The 17,902-nt window shown below is 44.9% G+C and overlaps 1 protein-coding gene across 1 annotated transcript in view; it reads left to right on the top strand.

Annotated features, from left to right (window-relative positions):
• The window catches only part of adgrb2 (adhesion G protein-coupled receptor B2), a gene marked incomplete at its 3' end in the record, with an annotated part of 80,517 nt that overhangs the window by 8,016 nt on the left and 54,599 nt on the right, over positions 1 to 17,902 (top strand). Inside the window, 2 exon segments of the mRNA XM_084484649.1 lie at positions 4,257 to 4,300; positions 16,480 to 16,606. Of these exon segments, the coding sequence (XP_084340775.1) occupies positions 4,257 to 4,300; positions 16,480 to 16,606 (171 nt within the window).

Raw genomic sequence — 17,902 nt, 5'->3', positions numbered from 1 at the left:
GGTTACGGCTGCCTACTGTTTCCAGTAAACCCACACTCAGCAGGGCTGCTGAGCATTTCCTGTATGTGAACATGCTGTTTCTTTCACCCTTTGACTTTAATTTAATTTCAGCGATAAAGTTATACATAAACAGTCTCCAGCATGGTGAATACCTTATACCATGAGGCAGTCAATTATGTAAAAAGCAGAAGAAGAAATTCCCTGGATGAATGCAAATATTCTTGACTCCTTTTGATCGGCACTTACTTTAATTGTACACCGTGCACAAGCACACACACGTGCACACTTTCACATAATGGGAGCACACGTACAGAGACTCACAGAAACACGTGGGCCCCGACATTGGCAATAACTGTGTATTCCAGGGGGTTCCAGTAATCTAATCAGATACTAGGCCTCCGGCGCTGGCACACACACACACACACACACACACACACACACACACAACAAACGAAATGCGTAACATGCAACTCACAACTTTAACCAGGACCTGGGGTCAACAACATTGCACTGCTCTTCATCATAAACCCCTTTGTACTTCTTCCTCTTCCCCGGGTACTTCCTAAAGTCTCCCTCTCGTTAACTCTCAGTGAAACCTGAACCTCTTATGATCCTGGCCCCGGTCTATGCAAAAACTCATCTGACATGCCTGCTTGCTTAGTATTTTTTCTTAACCCCCATTTTTCTTAAACCTTTAGTTTATTGCTATGTAGTCATTTTCTCTGCATTGGATAGTTGGTCTTTTTTGTAGGTGAGTCAGTTATTCTGTTTATTAGTTAGTTAGTTAGTTTGTGATTTGCTTCATCGCGTGACAACGCCCCCCCCCCCCCCCCCCCCCCCCCCCCCACACTCACACACATATATAGGCATCCACATCAAACATGTATCCATATGCATAATACATATTCTGCTCTCTCTTAAGGGAACATGGTGAGGGAACGAGAGCAAGAGAGAGAGAGAGGAATCACAAAAAGTCAAATCAAACACAGAGTTCCATTCTGTCAGATCTACGAGGCTAATGACTTTGCCAGGCATGGTGAAGCATTGCCGTGGAAACAGCTGCCATGGGCCTGCATCTTGGTTGTAATGGGGGGGGGGGGGGGGGGGGGGGGGGGGGGGGGGTGAGCAGGATGGGGATCCAGGGGTTTCTGTACGCGGTCATGTCCTTGCTGATGAGGACATCTGCTCCTGAACTACCCCACCTATTCACACTCTTCTCTTGTGACTTACCACAACTATGTGTGTGAGTGGGGTGGCCTGGCTGGCTGGGAGTATGCATGTGTGTTTGTGTGTGTGTGGTGTGTGTGTGTGTGTGTGTGTGTGTGTGTGTGTCTGCATTCACATGCCAATGTTGCGTCTTACTGGTGGCTAAGGAGGAACTGAGCAGCAGTCCAGATGCCAAGAGCTGTCCCTACTCACTTCCCCCCATTGGTCCACGCCCACACACAGACACACACACACACACACCACATACACACACACACCACATACACACACACAGACGCACTCACATACACAAACACGCATACACCACACATACACACACCACATACACATACGCACACACACCACATACACATACACACACACACACACACACACACACACACACACACACACACACAAAACACGCATACACCACACATACACACACACACACACACACCAACACACACACAGGGTTATTCAAACCGGTCTTATGGTTATTATAAGCCTTGCTGGTTATTTAGCCATAATCTACCTTACTTTCAGCAGTAACATTTATCTTCAAGGTTTCTCTCTGTCATTTTCCCCAAAGAAATACCCCCCTTTCCATTAGAGGGGCTAGTGTTTTCATATTTCAGAGGGAATATGAATTTCTTTATTTATTAGCATATTCCACATCCAGTTATTGTTGTGTGTGAGTGTGTGTTTGCTTGTGTGTGTGTGTAATTTGTGTGTGTGTGTGTGTGTGTGTGTGTGTATGTATGTGTGTATGTGTATGTGTTTATTTATAAGTGTGATAGAATGAGGAAGGGATGTGTACTGTATACGACACACTCTCAACATCTAGACACCATTCATTGTGGATTTATGAAGAAATCAGTATCTGATAGCGTTGTGAAAGGCATCAGTTGAGATGGCCGCGCCATTAAGCACCGTGTCCCCCCTCCCGCTTTCATCCCCCCCTAGAGAGAGAGAGTTAGCTTGTTGTAGCAGCAGGGGGAAAAAAACTAAACGCGCCCATATATGGGCACTGCACCAGGCTGATTGATAATGGCTAACCAACTCCAGTGCACAGCAGTGCCCTGCTAATGCTAATGCTAATGCACGGCCCCAGCAATAACTAATGTCCCCGGCACTGATCAGCATGTGGCGAGGCAGTTGCTGATTTGGGTGAGTAGGGGGAGGGGGGAGGCAGGGGAGGCAGGGGCCGCAATGGCTTACATCCATCAGCCTAAGCCCCAACCCCCCCCCCCCCCCCCCACCCCCCCCTTCTGATCCCTTGTGGACGTGTAAATATTGCATTATCGCTTGATCTCAAGTCCGTATGGGCTGCAGGGGCTTGGCAAGGGGTTTGCTGTGAGGCCTCAAAGTGGAAAAGGCTGTTCATAAATTACACAAATCTAGCACAGGGCCCAGCTGAAAAAAGTGACCTTCACGTAATAATGTCCAACGTGACATCTTGCTTTCGGTTTGTTTGCTTATTTGTTTTGGGTGTCTTATTATTGCATGGATAATCCAAGAAAGTACACGGTGGCATTTAGGTAATTGCCTCCTGCCTTCCGACGGTATGGAGGGGAACCCTGTAATGAGCGACGATATTCTCCCTTCTGTCATCACTTTGAGGCCGCAGAGCTTTGGGGACTCTGTGTGCTATGACCAGCTTCACCAATAGAGGGAGCTCTTCCATAGAGGGACCTCCCCGGGAATGACTGAAAGGCTCCCCCCAGGCTTTTTTTGATAGACAGGGACATGGCGCCGTTCTGGCCCTACAAGCACCCCAGCACAGGGCGCTCCCTCGGTAGAGCTGTGTATCTATTGACCTCTTTTCAACCCGAACCACCATTTAATCATCGATATTCTCTCTATCTATCGGTTTGACACCTTTGTCCCCGGTCACGGAGTTCGGCATGGATGACCATTTGCGGCGGCTCAAATGGCCGCCGCGTATAGGACAGATAGCGGTAGGCCTAAGTTCGGACGGAAGTGTCTCAAAGGGCAGTCCGCAGCGCACGTTTTACTGGAAATCAATCCCAATAAGATCTCCATCCCCCCCCATCCCCCCCATCCCCCTGGGGCCAGGCGTTATCGTGGAAGCGGGGGGGAGGGGAGCAAAGGTCCTCGATTAATAATAGGAAAATAAAGCAGTTCATCCACAGATCACCGCCCCGATAAAACACACTCGAGGGGTTCCGTCAGAGTCGGTTGATTCTGTGATCGATCCCGTGATTGAGTCGCGCGGCTGGCCATGCCTTTGCACACCGCACACGGCTGAGCAGCGCCCCGTCATCAAGATAGTTACACCGGCATTGCGACAGCCGACGATTGGCTATCCATCGAGCTCTGAGTGAGTCATCATACCCACGAGCGGCGAGCAATGAAAGGATATATTAAAAAAAAGTAGACGAGTCTAGTGTCATGACCTTGCTGAGGTTGTAGTCTACCTTGACTGGCTCTTTCGGGTCTCCTCCCTTCTTTGTTCTCGCTCGAAACCTTAAACCAGTGACGGGGTTCACTCTAGGACGTTTACGGACGTGATTTACTGTGCATTATCCTGTAAGCATTGTCTTTGGCTTTTTCTCAGTCTCTGAGTTTCTCCCCCCCCCCCCCCCTGTCGTCGTCTCTCTTTCTTTCTTTCCTATCTCTCTCTCTCTCTCTCTCTCTCTCTCTCTCTCTCTCTCTCTCTCTCTCTCTCCCCTGAATTGAACCTCTCTCGTCAGGCCGAAAGTAGCTATTGGATCTTCGAGCAATGACTCTTGCCGCCGTTCAACCCTGGCTCGCCGTCTCCGCACACCACCACCACTATCACCTACACCACCACCACACCAAGCTCCATCTTTCTATTTCATTGTCTCTTTACCGCTCTCCATTACCCATGGAGAATCACTCCTTCTCTTCCTCTGGCAATGAGCTACGATGGCTTCGCCCTGTGTCTCCGTCTCCCACTCATCTCTTTTATTGACATCAGCTTATCTTGTCTCCTTCTGCCTCTCTCCTTCCCTCTCTCTCTCCCTCCTCCCCTTCTTCTTCTCCCTCTCTCTCCTATATTACAGGGTACATCGGATCCTCAGTGCGTGGTGTGGGACTATGGCAACCCGTAAGTCGACCCCAATTCCTGCCTTCCTGTGAATGCATGCCGGTGATTGTGTTTCGTGGTCTTGTGTGTGTCTCGCTGTGTTGGGTTTTTTATGTGTTTGTGATGTGTTTGTAGGATAGGTCAATCGGGATGTCAGTTGTGGGCATCTATTGTGTGTGTCTGTGTGCGTTTAAGAGGCAGAGAGAGAGAGAGAGAGAGAGAGAGAGAGAGAGAGAGAGAGAGAGAGAGAGAGAGAGAGAGAGAGAGAGAGAGAGAGAGAGAGAGAGAGAGAGATTATACCCTTAATGGAGTTTGTGTGTGCGTGGGGAAGTTTGTGTGCGTGTGTTTCCACTTGTGCTCATGCGTACTACTGTTTGCTCTCCACCCCTCAATTTATTAATGAACTGAATACAGACTAATGGATTTCCCTGTCTCGGCTTTAATTAAATTAGCAAATGAGAACAAACACTATTGTCTGTGTTTTAAAGCGTTTAAAAGAGAACATCAGTCACGAAAAGTTATTTTCTAGGGGGCTGGGAAGTTTTTTTCTAGTGCATTATATCAAACTAATGGTTCCCTTATTCACTGCATTTCAACGCGTAACCTTTGCCTCATTCGTCACGAGGGCAGCCACGATATCAAAGCAAAGCCGCCATTAATGCATTGCTAATTTCTGCCCCAGGGCTCCTGAATCTCCCCTAATGGGCTATCTCCGGATCCCTTCGTATTCAGGCCATTAAGTCATCGACATTGTTGATTGTGAAAAGCATTCTTTATACTAGCTGCCCCACATAGCCCCGGCATAGAAGAATAAGTAGAGCAATTGATTTTTTGCCGGTGCCCCAGATTGGGAACACATTTTGTCACGGCAAAGCAGTCCCTGATCAAAAGCATGGAGAAGCTGAATCTGCTTTTGACCGCTTCACATATCAACTTCAAGACCCCCTTCACGACCCCCCCGGATGTCAGGATGTTTGGTCAGTGGTCTGTTTGAGAGCTGACCACAGCCAACCCCCTATTATGCCCTGTACTCAAAACTCCTATCACCCTGTTCTCCATCCAGAGTGATGAACATAAAGGAGTCAGTCCATTCACGGCCCTGATCCACACCATCGATACTACCGCCTGTGGCTAAAGCAAACAATGAACAGGTCTGTCGACATGGGAGTTGGGAGATTGTGGGTAATCAGCCCTGCCCCTCTCCCCTCTTCTCCCCTCCACATGAAGGGGAGATGAAGGAGGGAAAGCTCTGCAAAGTCAATTAACTAGCTGGCAGATTACTACTGCAATCAAATTAAATTCCCCCAACATTACGAGGGCAGAGAGCCAAGCGGAATATCAAGTGAGGAAATAAGAGTTGATGTATGTCACGCAAACACAGTAGAAAACTGAAAGACCTGAATATATGGACATGGTCCAAAACGCCGCCGCCAGTGATTAGGCGATACATTAGGCAAAGTAAGCCCGGGCTGATAGACGTATGATAATTATGAGCAGATATTTAAAGCAGCGCCAACCGAGATCGATGAAATGGAATGATTGCACCGTGGGTGGCGGAGAATGTGGCTGAGGCTGCCAATGCACACACATGGACGCACACACACACACACACACACACACACACACCCACAAGCATGCACGCACGCACAGGCGCACGCATGCACACACGCACACACACACGCACACACGCACGCACATGCACATGCACATGCACAAGCACACCACAAACAAGAAACACACAAACACACACACAAACCACAAACCAGAAACACACACTCACTAAGACACCATCTTGCACACAAGGAAAATAGTTAATAAAAACAATAAAAAACATTCATTTTCTGGGGAAAATTAAACTTGGGAGCCGGAGGATACATTTTACTACTGAAATTCGAGTAGATTATGTCTTAATAACCAGAGAGGACCCTGTACCTACACTCTTACTGGAGTAGATGATGTCTTAATAACCAGAGAGGACCCTGTACCTACACTCTTACTGGAGTAGATGATGTCTTAATAACCAGAGAGGACCCTGTACCTACACTCTTACTGGAGTAGATGATGTCTTAATAACCAGAGAGGACCCTGTACCTACACTCTTACTGGAGTAGATGATGTCTTAATAACCAGAGAGGACCCTGTACCTACACTCTTACTGGAGTAGATGATGTCTTAATAACCAGAGAGGACCCTGTACCTACACTCTTACTGGAGTAGATGATGTCTTAATAACCAGAGAGGACCCTGTACCTACACTCTTACTGGAGTAGATGATGTCTTAATAACCAGAGAGGACCCTGTACCTACACTCTTACTGGAGTAGATGATGTCTTAATAACCAGAGAGGACCCTGTACCTACACTCTTACTGGAGTAGATGCAGGTGAGGTAAGGGGAGGCACCAGGCTGACCCAAAGGCATCCCACCAAGCCTGAGGAAGCGTAACTTTCATGCCTCAGGTTATCATGGTTTTGTTTATTCACAGATACAGGCTCAACGGGCACTTGAGGGGGTTTGTGAAGCATCTCTCGGATCCAGGAAAAATGAAGTCTATATCGGGGTGGAGGGAATGCTAAAGAAGCCTATAGGGTCTGATTCATGTCAGATGTTGTGGTGTTGTGTTAACCACTCTATGTGTAGAAGCAGGAACTAGTGTGGTCTAATAAGGCGTAGAATAAATAAATTAACATCAACAGCCCGAACCCCCAGCGTGCCGGCTCTATGAACGCATTGCACCGCAAATTGTTTACTATTTCAGCCTGCTCTTCCTCTGGTTCACAGTGCTGAGCTTGCTGTTTCATCATTTACTTTATGTGTGGCTGGCCGGGCCTCCGACATGAACGTCCAATGTATAGTAGTATTCATGACAAGACCACCAGTGTGGAGGCCTGCTTCCTTATTCCTGTTTCCTTATTACAGTTGGCTGCCACTGCTGTTTGTTCTGGTATAAATCGCCAACCGTGGCCATGGCAACATGTAGGGAATAAACATGGAACATGTGGAACAGCAATCGGAAGTGATCAATAGTAGTCGGGATCGATATTAGTGGTTAATGGTGGCGATCAATTGGTTGTTATTCAAGAGCATTCAAGAGCAACAGGTTATATCCATAATAGAGTTAGCTAAGAGATAAGATCAGCCATCGTTTATGGAAAACAGAGGCATAATATTAGGTATAGAGAAGGAAACAGAGTTTAAAGTTTAAACGTTACAACATTCAGATGTGTATATAATTTTTAGGTAAGAGAAAAGTCTTTTTTCATGCAGCTGCCTGTTGTCCAGTCCTTTCTGTTATAAACCGAAATGCATAAACGTAATGTAGGGTTATGGTTTTGCATTCGGCCAAGCCTCTTGTCGGACCACACCATTGTCTAATGTACGTACTTATGCCGGGATTAAGGATGGAAAGTGGACCCACGTCCAGCCCCCTCCCCCCACCCCACTGCCCACTCCCGGCTCTTATGTACATGAAGTGGGCTGCAGCTCTGTGCTTTGATCCATGCCTAAGCAAGCGACTTTGACCGGAGATCACTCTACATTTTGAGCGCTCCCTCAGCCGGCAAAAAGTTGGCCTGGCGTTTTGGCGTTGTGCACAGTTCATCTCAGTATTTATGCGTCTGTGTTTATTTATTTATTTATCCCCTTAACAGGCCCATATGTCCGTGCCATCTGCCTATTGAAATCTGTGTGCTCTCCATCCCTCAACAAATCCTAACCACCACCACCACCATCACCACCCCTAAAACCCCCCAGTCTTCTCAGCCTGTTCTGCAAAAAAATTAATATGGGACACAAATAGACGTTGTTAGGCATAGCACGTCTTGATAGGAGAGCAGCATGCAAATCTGGCCATGTTGGTTATATGGGATCAAGGGTTATCCATGTGTGTCCGTTTGTCTCTCTCTCTCTCTCTCTCTCTCTCTCTCTCTCTCTCTCTCTCTCTCTCTCTCTCTCTCTCTCTCTCTCTCTCTCTAACCTCAGCCGAACTGAATGTGTCTTAACGGTTGATTGATGGCTTTGCTTCAAGCATCTCTACCTTGACCCAGTTGAGGATTACAGGAGTTACTAGTGGGTATATTGAGACATTGGATGCATTCCTCGTCCTTCTTGGAAGCCTTGGTTGGATTGAACTTTTCCATTTGTAAACAGTGCGTTATGCTAACATCACAGCTCTCTGTGTGGGCGCAACAAATGGCCTCCCTCTTTTGAGTAATCCATGAAATATACATTGCAATATTCAAATGTGCACATGGACGTGCATTTATATATTAATGTCCTGCTTTCTTTATTTCTTTAATAACTGTTGCAAGTGTGAGCAGTGTTGAAGGTAACACAATAATCCAAATGGAGAATCTCATATGGCCATGCATTAACCATGGAGTTCCAGTGCAGGAAAGAGTCATAAATCAACATCCTATGTTTGAGTACTTAAATTGTGTGTGTGTGTGTGTGTGTGTGTGTGTGTGTGTGTGTGTGTGTGTGTGTGTGTGTGTGTGTGTGTGTGTGTGTGTGTGTGTGTGTGTGTGTGTGTGTGTGTGTGGGGAGGCAGAGGGAGGATTTTAATCCATTCCTAATCTGTACTGGTCTCTAGTATCATCTCTAGATCAGTGGACACAAATACTCAGACCCTTCCCCTCTGGGGAACACTCTTCTCCAGATTTGGACCCATATTAAATCAATTAGTCGAAAATTCACTATGAGAAACATATTTCCAAAATGCACTTTTTTTTTTTTTTCCATGTACTCATTCATCCATTTATCCTATAATATTATGAGTCAGGGTAGTGGGTAACGTTATAATCCACATGGGAAATATCCAGTGCAGCCAGGCATTAACTAGACATCTGTTTAAGAATATTTAGGCAAGTAAAGTACTACCTAATGGACATGCGCAACACTATAAATGTTAGGTTAGGTAACTGGTTGACCTTAGTCACATGTCTGTCTATGACTAAGTGTCTGTGAGTCAGTGTGTCTGGGTGTGGTTGTCGGTGTGTCTGTGTGTGCGTGTGTGTGAGTGTGTGTGTATGTCTGCGTGTGGTCGGGTCAGTCACTTAATCCCATTTCTAATCTCTTGTGTGAACGGGTGGATTACTGCGGTAAAAAAAAAAGAAACAGGGCTCATATTACACCTTCCTCTACTCACCCCACCTCTGACCCCACCGCCGACCCATTACCTATCCACCTAAGCCTCAGAGATATAATGGTGTCTCACACAGCATGAATGGCCGGTGTGCCCTTATTTTGACACAAGAGTGTACTACTCCGCCAAGGGATTGGCCGCAGCTGTGGCAAGTGAGGCCAGCGCTGGCACTCTCCAATCCTTGACCTCGGGCTGAGAGGAAAAGAAAAACATCCAGTTTTGAATTCAATATTTCTATTTTCTATATTCTATAATTGCTATATTTCAACACCATTCATGCACTCTATATAACAGCCATGTCCATATGTTAGAGTGGCACTTCCTCGTTCACTTTATTTTGGCGTCTTTGAATTGCATTGTGGGGGAATTTGAAGCACTGGGAATGCGTGTGCAATACATTTTTCCGAAAGCTACGCCCGTCAATTTCACTCTCAATGTGCTTTGGTCTTCTGGGGATTGCCGCGGCATAAAACCTGCCGTATTCAGGGAAGACAGCCAAAGAAAATGTGTCTTTCAGACTTTTGTTAGCAGCACTTAGAAGGACCTGTCTTGCTAATCACCCCGTATCAAAAAAAAATAGAACAATTTAATGTGCATCAGACCCTCTCTGAATCCTAATCACTCAGAGCCTTATCAGCACTATTAATCCAAGCTCTGGCTGTCATGTCAGGCTCGCAAATGTTAAGTCTTCTCTAATATGTATGCCTCCATAGACGCTTGAATACCATGCATTCAGACTCACGCCATCTGTGTGCGTGTATCTGTGATGATGGTGGTGGAGAAGGAGGAGGGGAAAGGGGGTGGGGGGGGTGTTGTCAAACTCTGTCCCACTTCCGCCCCCCCCCCCCCCTCCTCTTCCCTCCCTTCTCTCCATCTGACGGAGCAGAAGGGATCAGTAACAATGTCAGAAAGCTAGCTGCCTCAGAGCGAGGACATGGGCCAGTAGGGGCTTATCTGGGGCTTTCTCGACCAGCGGAGTGGTGGATAGGACCGCGGACAGACACCCGGAGCTTACTGGCCCACGACATGGAGCGCTGCGCTTTGGCTGTGTCCGCAGACTGTGTATTCTGATGGAGGACCATAGGCATTTAGATCTGGTGTCACTGCTGGCCATAAAATGCAAGGGGTTAGAATCTGAAATCCCCGGTGTGGGAAAATGTGAAACTTTTGCTAATGTTGTTGCCTGTTTTTTGGGGATAATTGCTGGCTGTTGAGACTTTAGGGAAGTACCCGTCAAGGGCGCTCAGTGCATGGAATTGCGAAGCCAAAGCTGTTTATTTAGGTGGTGGTGCTGCGGCTGCTGCTGAATTGATTTCATCGTCATGTGACCTGGATGTGTACCCTCTGGGAAACAGCGCTACCAGCAATTTGGGTGTGTGAAGTCTCCTGCTGGATGTACACTAGCTTGTACTCTGAGTATTCAGGGCACACGAAGAGAACTATATGTTCGACGCTCCACCGAACATTGGAATAATCGGCCAGCCTCTTTGTCAGTTGAGCTGTAGCGTTAGCCTGCTGCTTGGTGAGTAACAGTTGATGTTTCTACCGCTCTTTTTCTGGGTCACTTCTGTACTTGAATAAAGTACTTTGAAGAATACTTGAGTTTTCATCTACTTTAGTAGAAAATAACTTAAGAAGGCAACGATCTACATTTTAGATACTTGAAGCGATACTTGAAAATAGTATAGATGTAAATTATTAGTAACAAAATAATTGTTCTTTATATATTGTAGAAAGTGTGATGTAAAAGTTATGACGCTATTGATGTTGTGATTGGTGACTGTGTAAAACCCTGACGGCAGGAGAACAGAACATGGAAGCCATTCCAGGCTGTGGAGAATCTCTATGTAGCACAGCTTTCCTTTTTCACAAGCTAGCACAGAACCGGCACACGAACAAGAAAGATTATCGAAGTAAAGAGGCTTATAAATTAGCCTTTGGCCATGTCAGAGAGCAACGGGTGGCAATGGAGGTCATTGACAAAGTATCGCTACACGGGAGATGAAGGGCCGCCACAGGGTGTTGTGCCACAAACCCCCCAGATCCCCCAGTACTAAGACATGGAGGATTAAGTGGGTCAGTATGTGGCCCTGTTGTAAGATCAACTAGAACCTCAAGTTTAAACTGAAACTACGCATGTTTGGTAAATAGGCCTTGATGCACTACTGTCGTATGTCTATGGCCATGGGTTATTTTACTGTCACTGCCTTGACGACGCATGACGGATAGGAGGGAGTGTTGACTTTGTGCCTGATAATATGAAAGAAAGGCTTAACAAATTAAGTTGATTGAATACACGGGGGCTGTGGGCCATCGCACCAATCACAACCAATTGAAAATGATTTTATATAATTAAATGGTTCTCTCAAGAGTTATGTTTTTGGATGGGGTTATTTTGGATTACCTTGAAAGCATACGTAAGCAATGCACTTAGATTGGCTTGTTATGTGAAGGGTGCATCAGATTAACCTAATTAAGATCAGAGACAGACAAAAACACAGATGCAGCTGTGATTACACCCCACACATTTAAACATGGCTTCTTTTGAATGCCCGCACAAACGCATTGACGATCCGGTTTATGCCAAGAGGTGTTCCTCTGACTTGTGTATATCCAACGAGCTCCAGACCAGACATAGATCCTATGTCTGGACAGGCCATGGGATCCTATACACAGACAATCTATCGGTCTTGAAACTCAGACCGGCTCATGGTGATGGTATATCCCTCCCTATGCGGCCAAACTAAACAGGATTTTGCATAGCATTGCATTGTTCCATTTCATATATACAGTGAAAGTGAATATGTGCACTGTAATTCCCTATAATAGTAAAGTCTGAATAATAAGTAGTTGTAAAACAATGCCGTAGCCTCGTGAGAATGCTGGTGTTTGTATACATGAATAAAAGTTTAGGATGAGAAGTTATCTACAGTAATTTTAGCTCCATCTCAAAATGCCCAAAAAGGAATATATAACACATATTGAAAATAAAGTAGTACAATAACAATACAATAATACAATAATACTTTGTTTACCCAAGTACCTGAGAGAGCCTCCCAGTCAGAGTTCAGTCCCTTATGAAACGCCAGAGGAGGTAAAGGCATTTTCAGGTAACTAATTGACAATAGATAGTAAAGCTCTGCATTGTCCTTCAGCTGCGTGATGGTGACTGTTCTATATCTAATTGTTGTATAATGTAGTGTGTAATAACCCATTACATCTGTTTAGGCCTCCTTTAGAAAAGGTCCTTTAGCAGATCATTCAACATGGTTGGTCGCAAATGAGGAATTGGACTGCATTTGTAGCGAAATCGCTTTATTACACTGTTTATTTTTTCTTTATTGTTCTTCCGATGAGAGCCAGGGAATAAACCCTCATTATTATGTTTTGTCAGACACAAACCTAATCCAGATAGATCGCCTGGCGTAATCTGCTGATCTGTTGTACCATCTGTAATGTTCTTGAGAGCAGGGAATGGCTTAAGGGGAAAGTGAAATATAACTACCGTAGATGAGGGTTCAATGGTTGCGGTTCATCAAAAGGTTAATAATGGGAGGGTGTGGATAATAAGGGAAATGCGTGTAAATAAATGCTGAAAGAATATATATGTAAATATTGCAGCAACATACACAATTTACTCTGCACTAGTGTGGGTGTATACGTGTGTGGTTGTATGTGTGCCTTGTATATATTTACAGGCTGCTTTTTGCATCTGTCCGTGAAATAATTTGAGCTGACTGCTCATGCTCCCTTGATCTGACTCCATTCTGGGCTTTTTTAGATTTTTTTCGTCAGCCTAAATTGATGTTCCACAGGAGGATGTGTAAGCCTCAATTTGACTTAGCCCTCTTAGTTGCCTTGGGTTTTATAGACAGAATGCTCTTTTTATAGACTGATTCTTGGCTAAAAGGTTTTGCAAATGCAATCCTCAATCAATAGTTGTATGCACACTGAGGTATGGGTTATGTCTCTGTAGCAAGTAGTTGGTAAACCTCTGACCTGTTTCGTAATTTATACAGGTCATAATGAAGACCTCACATTAATTATACACTATATTACTGTTTAACACTGAAAACGAATAATGTAAGTCAACACTGAACCAATTCCTGAAATAGATCAATAATTAGACAAATAAATAAATAACCATGACCTATACTTTTTGCCTCAGTGCTTTTGAATAAAATAACGTATTTTGTGACCTAAGGTTACTTCCCTTTACAGTTGAACCAAGATCATTCAGACCAAAGTGGTCAACTTTGCCTTTTGGCTAAACAAAAGCTTGGATAAGAAGTTCTTGCAAGCATGGCTGTGAGAGGGTACAGTTGAGGGAGTTCAGTTCTTTATAGTTCTATAATACAAAAGCTCTGCTTTGTGGTCATACGATTGGCATCCAATTCCTGCTTTTAGAAATCAAAAATAAACATATAATCCACTAGTTGTGGCCTTACCGTTGTAATATGGATGATGGCTCTGTCCTGTGTGCATATATCTGAATTTAAACATGCATAAATCAACAAGGACATATTTTTCCCATCTGCGCGCATCATGCTCAATGGAGTATTATACTGTATTGATGCATCTTTGTAGACAAAAACACAAACACAACATATCTTTTGTGGCCTTTTCTTTTCTCACTCGTTATGAATTAATCTACAGCGGGATGTCAGTCACAGGTCAATGTCCAACAGCCTTTTGATTTGAAAATCCAAATCAAATGCAAATTCAAACCCTTTGAACATGAGAAGAACACGAGAGGAGTGCATACATACGGCATACATGAATGCCATCGACGACTCTCATTATGGTGCCGTGCTAATTGATTTCATTTATTGATCAATATACTAGTCTCTAGTTCCTTTCGAAACTCTGTGCATATCTCGACCGCACATTAACACAGACATTGTACACATTTATTTTACTTTACACATAATCCAAACAACCCATTGCTGATTAGTCACTAATTCAATGAACCCCAATTTGCATTTCTATCATCCTTCTGATGCTTATCGTTGGCTTCAACACATGCACACACACAGACACATGCACACACACGCCCACACATGCACATGCCTATCAGCCAGCCTACGCAGAGCATCCCTCCATCATGGTGATTTTGTGTTTTTCAGATCTTTAGTCTTTGAAGTGTCGGCATGTATTTGAGAACTGCTCTCAAATTGCTGACATCATGACTGAGAGCAAGAGAGACAGAGAGATAAGGGGGAGAGATGGAGGGACTGAAAGGGAGAGAGAGAGAGAGAGACTGAAAAGGAGATAGACTGAAAAGGAGAGATGGATAGCGTGGGCTTATGAGTGTGTGTCTGCACTGCACGTGTGTGTGTGTGTGTGTGTGTGTGTGTGTGTGTGTGTGTGTGTGTGCGTATGTGCTTTTGCCTCAGTGCTTTTGAGTGTGTGTGTGTTGTGTCTTTTAAAATGTCCTGTTCTCTCTATATTAATGTTTGCAGAAAAAAAACAAGTCTATAAAAGATTGCATATATTTCAATTACGTCAATATATTGACATGTATCGTGCTGTACTCATACATCAAGTAGTAGCTGATAATGATGTTGACATGTTAAAAGATTTTAACATGTCAACTACTTCAATTCCTTAAAAGAGGTCTCTGCTCTTTAAATAGCACGCAGTAGAAATAAGTGTGGTGTCGCTGTTGACACACAAACCGAACAAATACATGTTCAGAAGCATTGCCTTCTGGGTACTATGAATATTCCACTTGCTTGAATGATTTGGAGGGATTTACATTCACATGCAAATTCCTAATGGTGTGAAGTGCTAGCGTGAGGTGAAATGCGAGCTATTTCAAGCTAATACTTTGAGACGGGGAGAATGGCTTGTCGACAAAGACTTACCCTCGGGGTGTTGACCTTTATTAAGGTGTGTTATCATTCGATAGTTTGTCAAACGATGAATCTGATGTGAAAGCCAAGAAAGAAAATCTATAGAAGATATTGCAATGCAACAATAAACAAAAATACACTCATGCCTTGCCATTTCTTTAGTAGTGGTTAGCTACTCTAGTCGTTAGCTACCTTCCTTTTTTTTTTAGCAAACACTGATAACAGTCAATTAATGACAGTAAGCGGCTCCATGGAAGTGTTTGTTACTGTAGGCTACAACAAGTTCCTAACTCATTGGGCTCATTTCATTCATTCATTAATCAATCGATTGGAACACTGATTCATTCACTGGCATTCGGCACACAACATTGATTCTGAATATAAAGTCCCCCACTACTCCACCTGACCTTTTAATCTCTGGACCAACCACCGCCCGTTGCAATGGCTTCTCCCCACCTCACAGACTGCCCCATAACAGGTTCACAAAGGGGCTGGGGGGGAGGTTAATGTTGAGGCTAATGTGTAGCGTGTGGAGCCAATGTGATTAGTCTGAGTTAAAGACCGCTGTCCCATCGATCGCCCTTCGCACTCGTCCCTCTATTAGAGTGCTTGGAGGGAAATGCTCTCTCTCCTCCATGGCTGGTTCAAATGTTCATTTCACTCACTAGGATGGACAAAAGTATTTGTTTAACTCCCACGCACAGCCAACATACAATACATATAAGTACAGAACTGGGCATGCGTGCAACCTGCTTCCAGGCATCCCTGTTCTGTGCTTAAGTCTGGTTCTTGGAATGCATTTCACTAAATGCAGAATCTTTTTTTTTGTACAAAGAAGGTATTTCTTGAAGCATCATATTCTGGAAAATTCTGGGTTCAGGCAGAATGAAGAGGGTTGGTCATGTGTTAAGCGCATGTCAGTGAATAAAAAAACAGCCATTCATCTGTGTGTAGGGCTATGTTGTGTGTTGCAGAGGACATCAATGTCCACTTCAAGTTAAACGGCATGATACATTGGACAGACAAACAGATAATAATACTTTTGGGTTCTATTTTCTACCTCTTTCTTTATTATGCAGCAGGAAGTGTAAAAGCCGGTGCGGTTAAATTGTGTGCGTGTGCGTATGTGTGTTGTGTTTGTGGGTGCGTACTCAACGAGCTGATTGTCAGACTCACCACTTTCATTGTTTGTCCCACCTCCAGGGAAGCCGGAGCAGAAAACTGGGGCACAGAAGGCTGCCAAACGCTCACGTCAACTGCCGTCCACACCAAATGTCTGTGCAGCAGGATATCCACCTACGCCGTGTTAGCACAGCAAGCTAAAGACCCGGTGAGTTGCGACTGCCAAAGCGGCTGATTTCAATGGGACCGGGGCTAATTGTCTAAAGCGCTAACGTCACCAAGCTTCTCAGGTCGCTAGGGAGGCGTTAGCTGTGGAGTGCGATGGGCTGACCAGGATCGGTATCTGGCAAAGCGTTGTTTTTTGTGTTGTGAAATGACAGCTCGAACGGGTGTGTTATTGGTTGTGTATTTTGCATGATTCAAAGATTCAAAGTGTTGTTTGGGTTTGTGTATCAACAGATGGATGCTACCTGTTTGTCAGATGCTTGAGTACCAGATGCTGGTGATGGTTGTTTGGGCCCGTAACAAATTAGTTGATTAGCAATTGTTTCCAAGCAAAGAAAGTGGCAACTTTTTATGTGGTTTATGTGTGTGTGTGTGTGTGTGTGTTGGGCATGGCCTTTGCCTTCCATAAATCATTTTCACTGGCTCCTGGTGTTTCCACGGCATGATTAAAGCATGCTTTTAGTGCGCTTCAGGTTAATGCCTCGCCCCTGATGCCTCCATTGACCCATTCATCCTGTGTGCCGTTAATGGACAAACATTTTGTTTGTTTTGGTTTTGTTTTTGTCATTGTTCTTGTAGTGTTCCATAACGCATCCGGCAACCGTCACCACAACTCCCCTCCCCACATGACTTCCAGCCGACCCCTCCGTCAATCACATTTCACCGATCCTTCAACGCCCCCACCACCCCCACCACCACCACCATCCCACCCTCTGGTATTCATACACGATCCAAGCTCACCTCATGTTCACCTCACCCCAAATCAACTTTGATCCTCATCCAAACTCTCCGGCCCCTTCCCTGAGTCTGTTCTCTCCTCTAAAGCTGTCTTCTTTACCAGAGCACCAAGTATCGCAGTTGTTTCCACAGGCACTGACAGGCTATGGAATACATAGGGATGGATTGACATGCCAACCCTTCTGTTACTTGCCTATATGTTGTGGAGGAGATTGGATAATGACGATGGTGGGGGAGGGGAGGGAAAGGCTGTGGTCCACGGATTAATGATGGAGGTTATGGAAGTGAGGCGGGGATGAAGAAGACAGAAGGCATGGCGACACCAGCGATGGCTGTGCCAGGAAGGGTTTTATGATCCAGGCTGATGAGTGTGTCGAGTGGGCTATACTGGATAAGGAAACAAATTGATTGTTTAGAATGATAATATCGCCTTCATCAATTGTTTTCGTTCCCACTTGCTTTATTCTTTCTCGTTCACTGTTGGCTACAGGGTGGCTGTAAAACAAGAACTAACTGCGGTGAAATATTGGGTTGGGAAATA

This window comes from Micromesistius poutassou, assembly GCF_964030765.1.
Source record: "Micromesistius poutassou genome assembly, chromosome: 20".
Lineage (NCBI taxonomy): Eukaryota > Metazoa > Chordata > Actinopteri > Gadiformes > Gadidae > Micromesistius > Micromesistius poutassou.
Note: the sequence above shows the minus strand (reverse complement) of the source record. Positions and strands in the feature narration are given on the sequence as shown.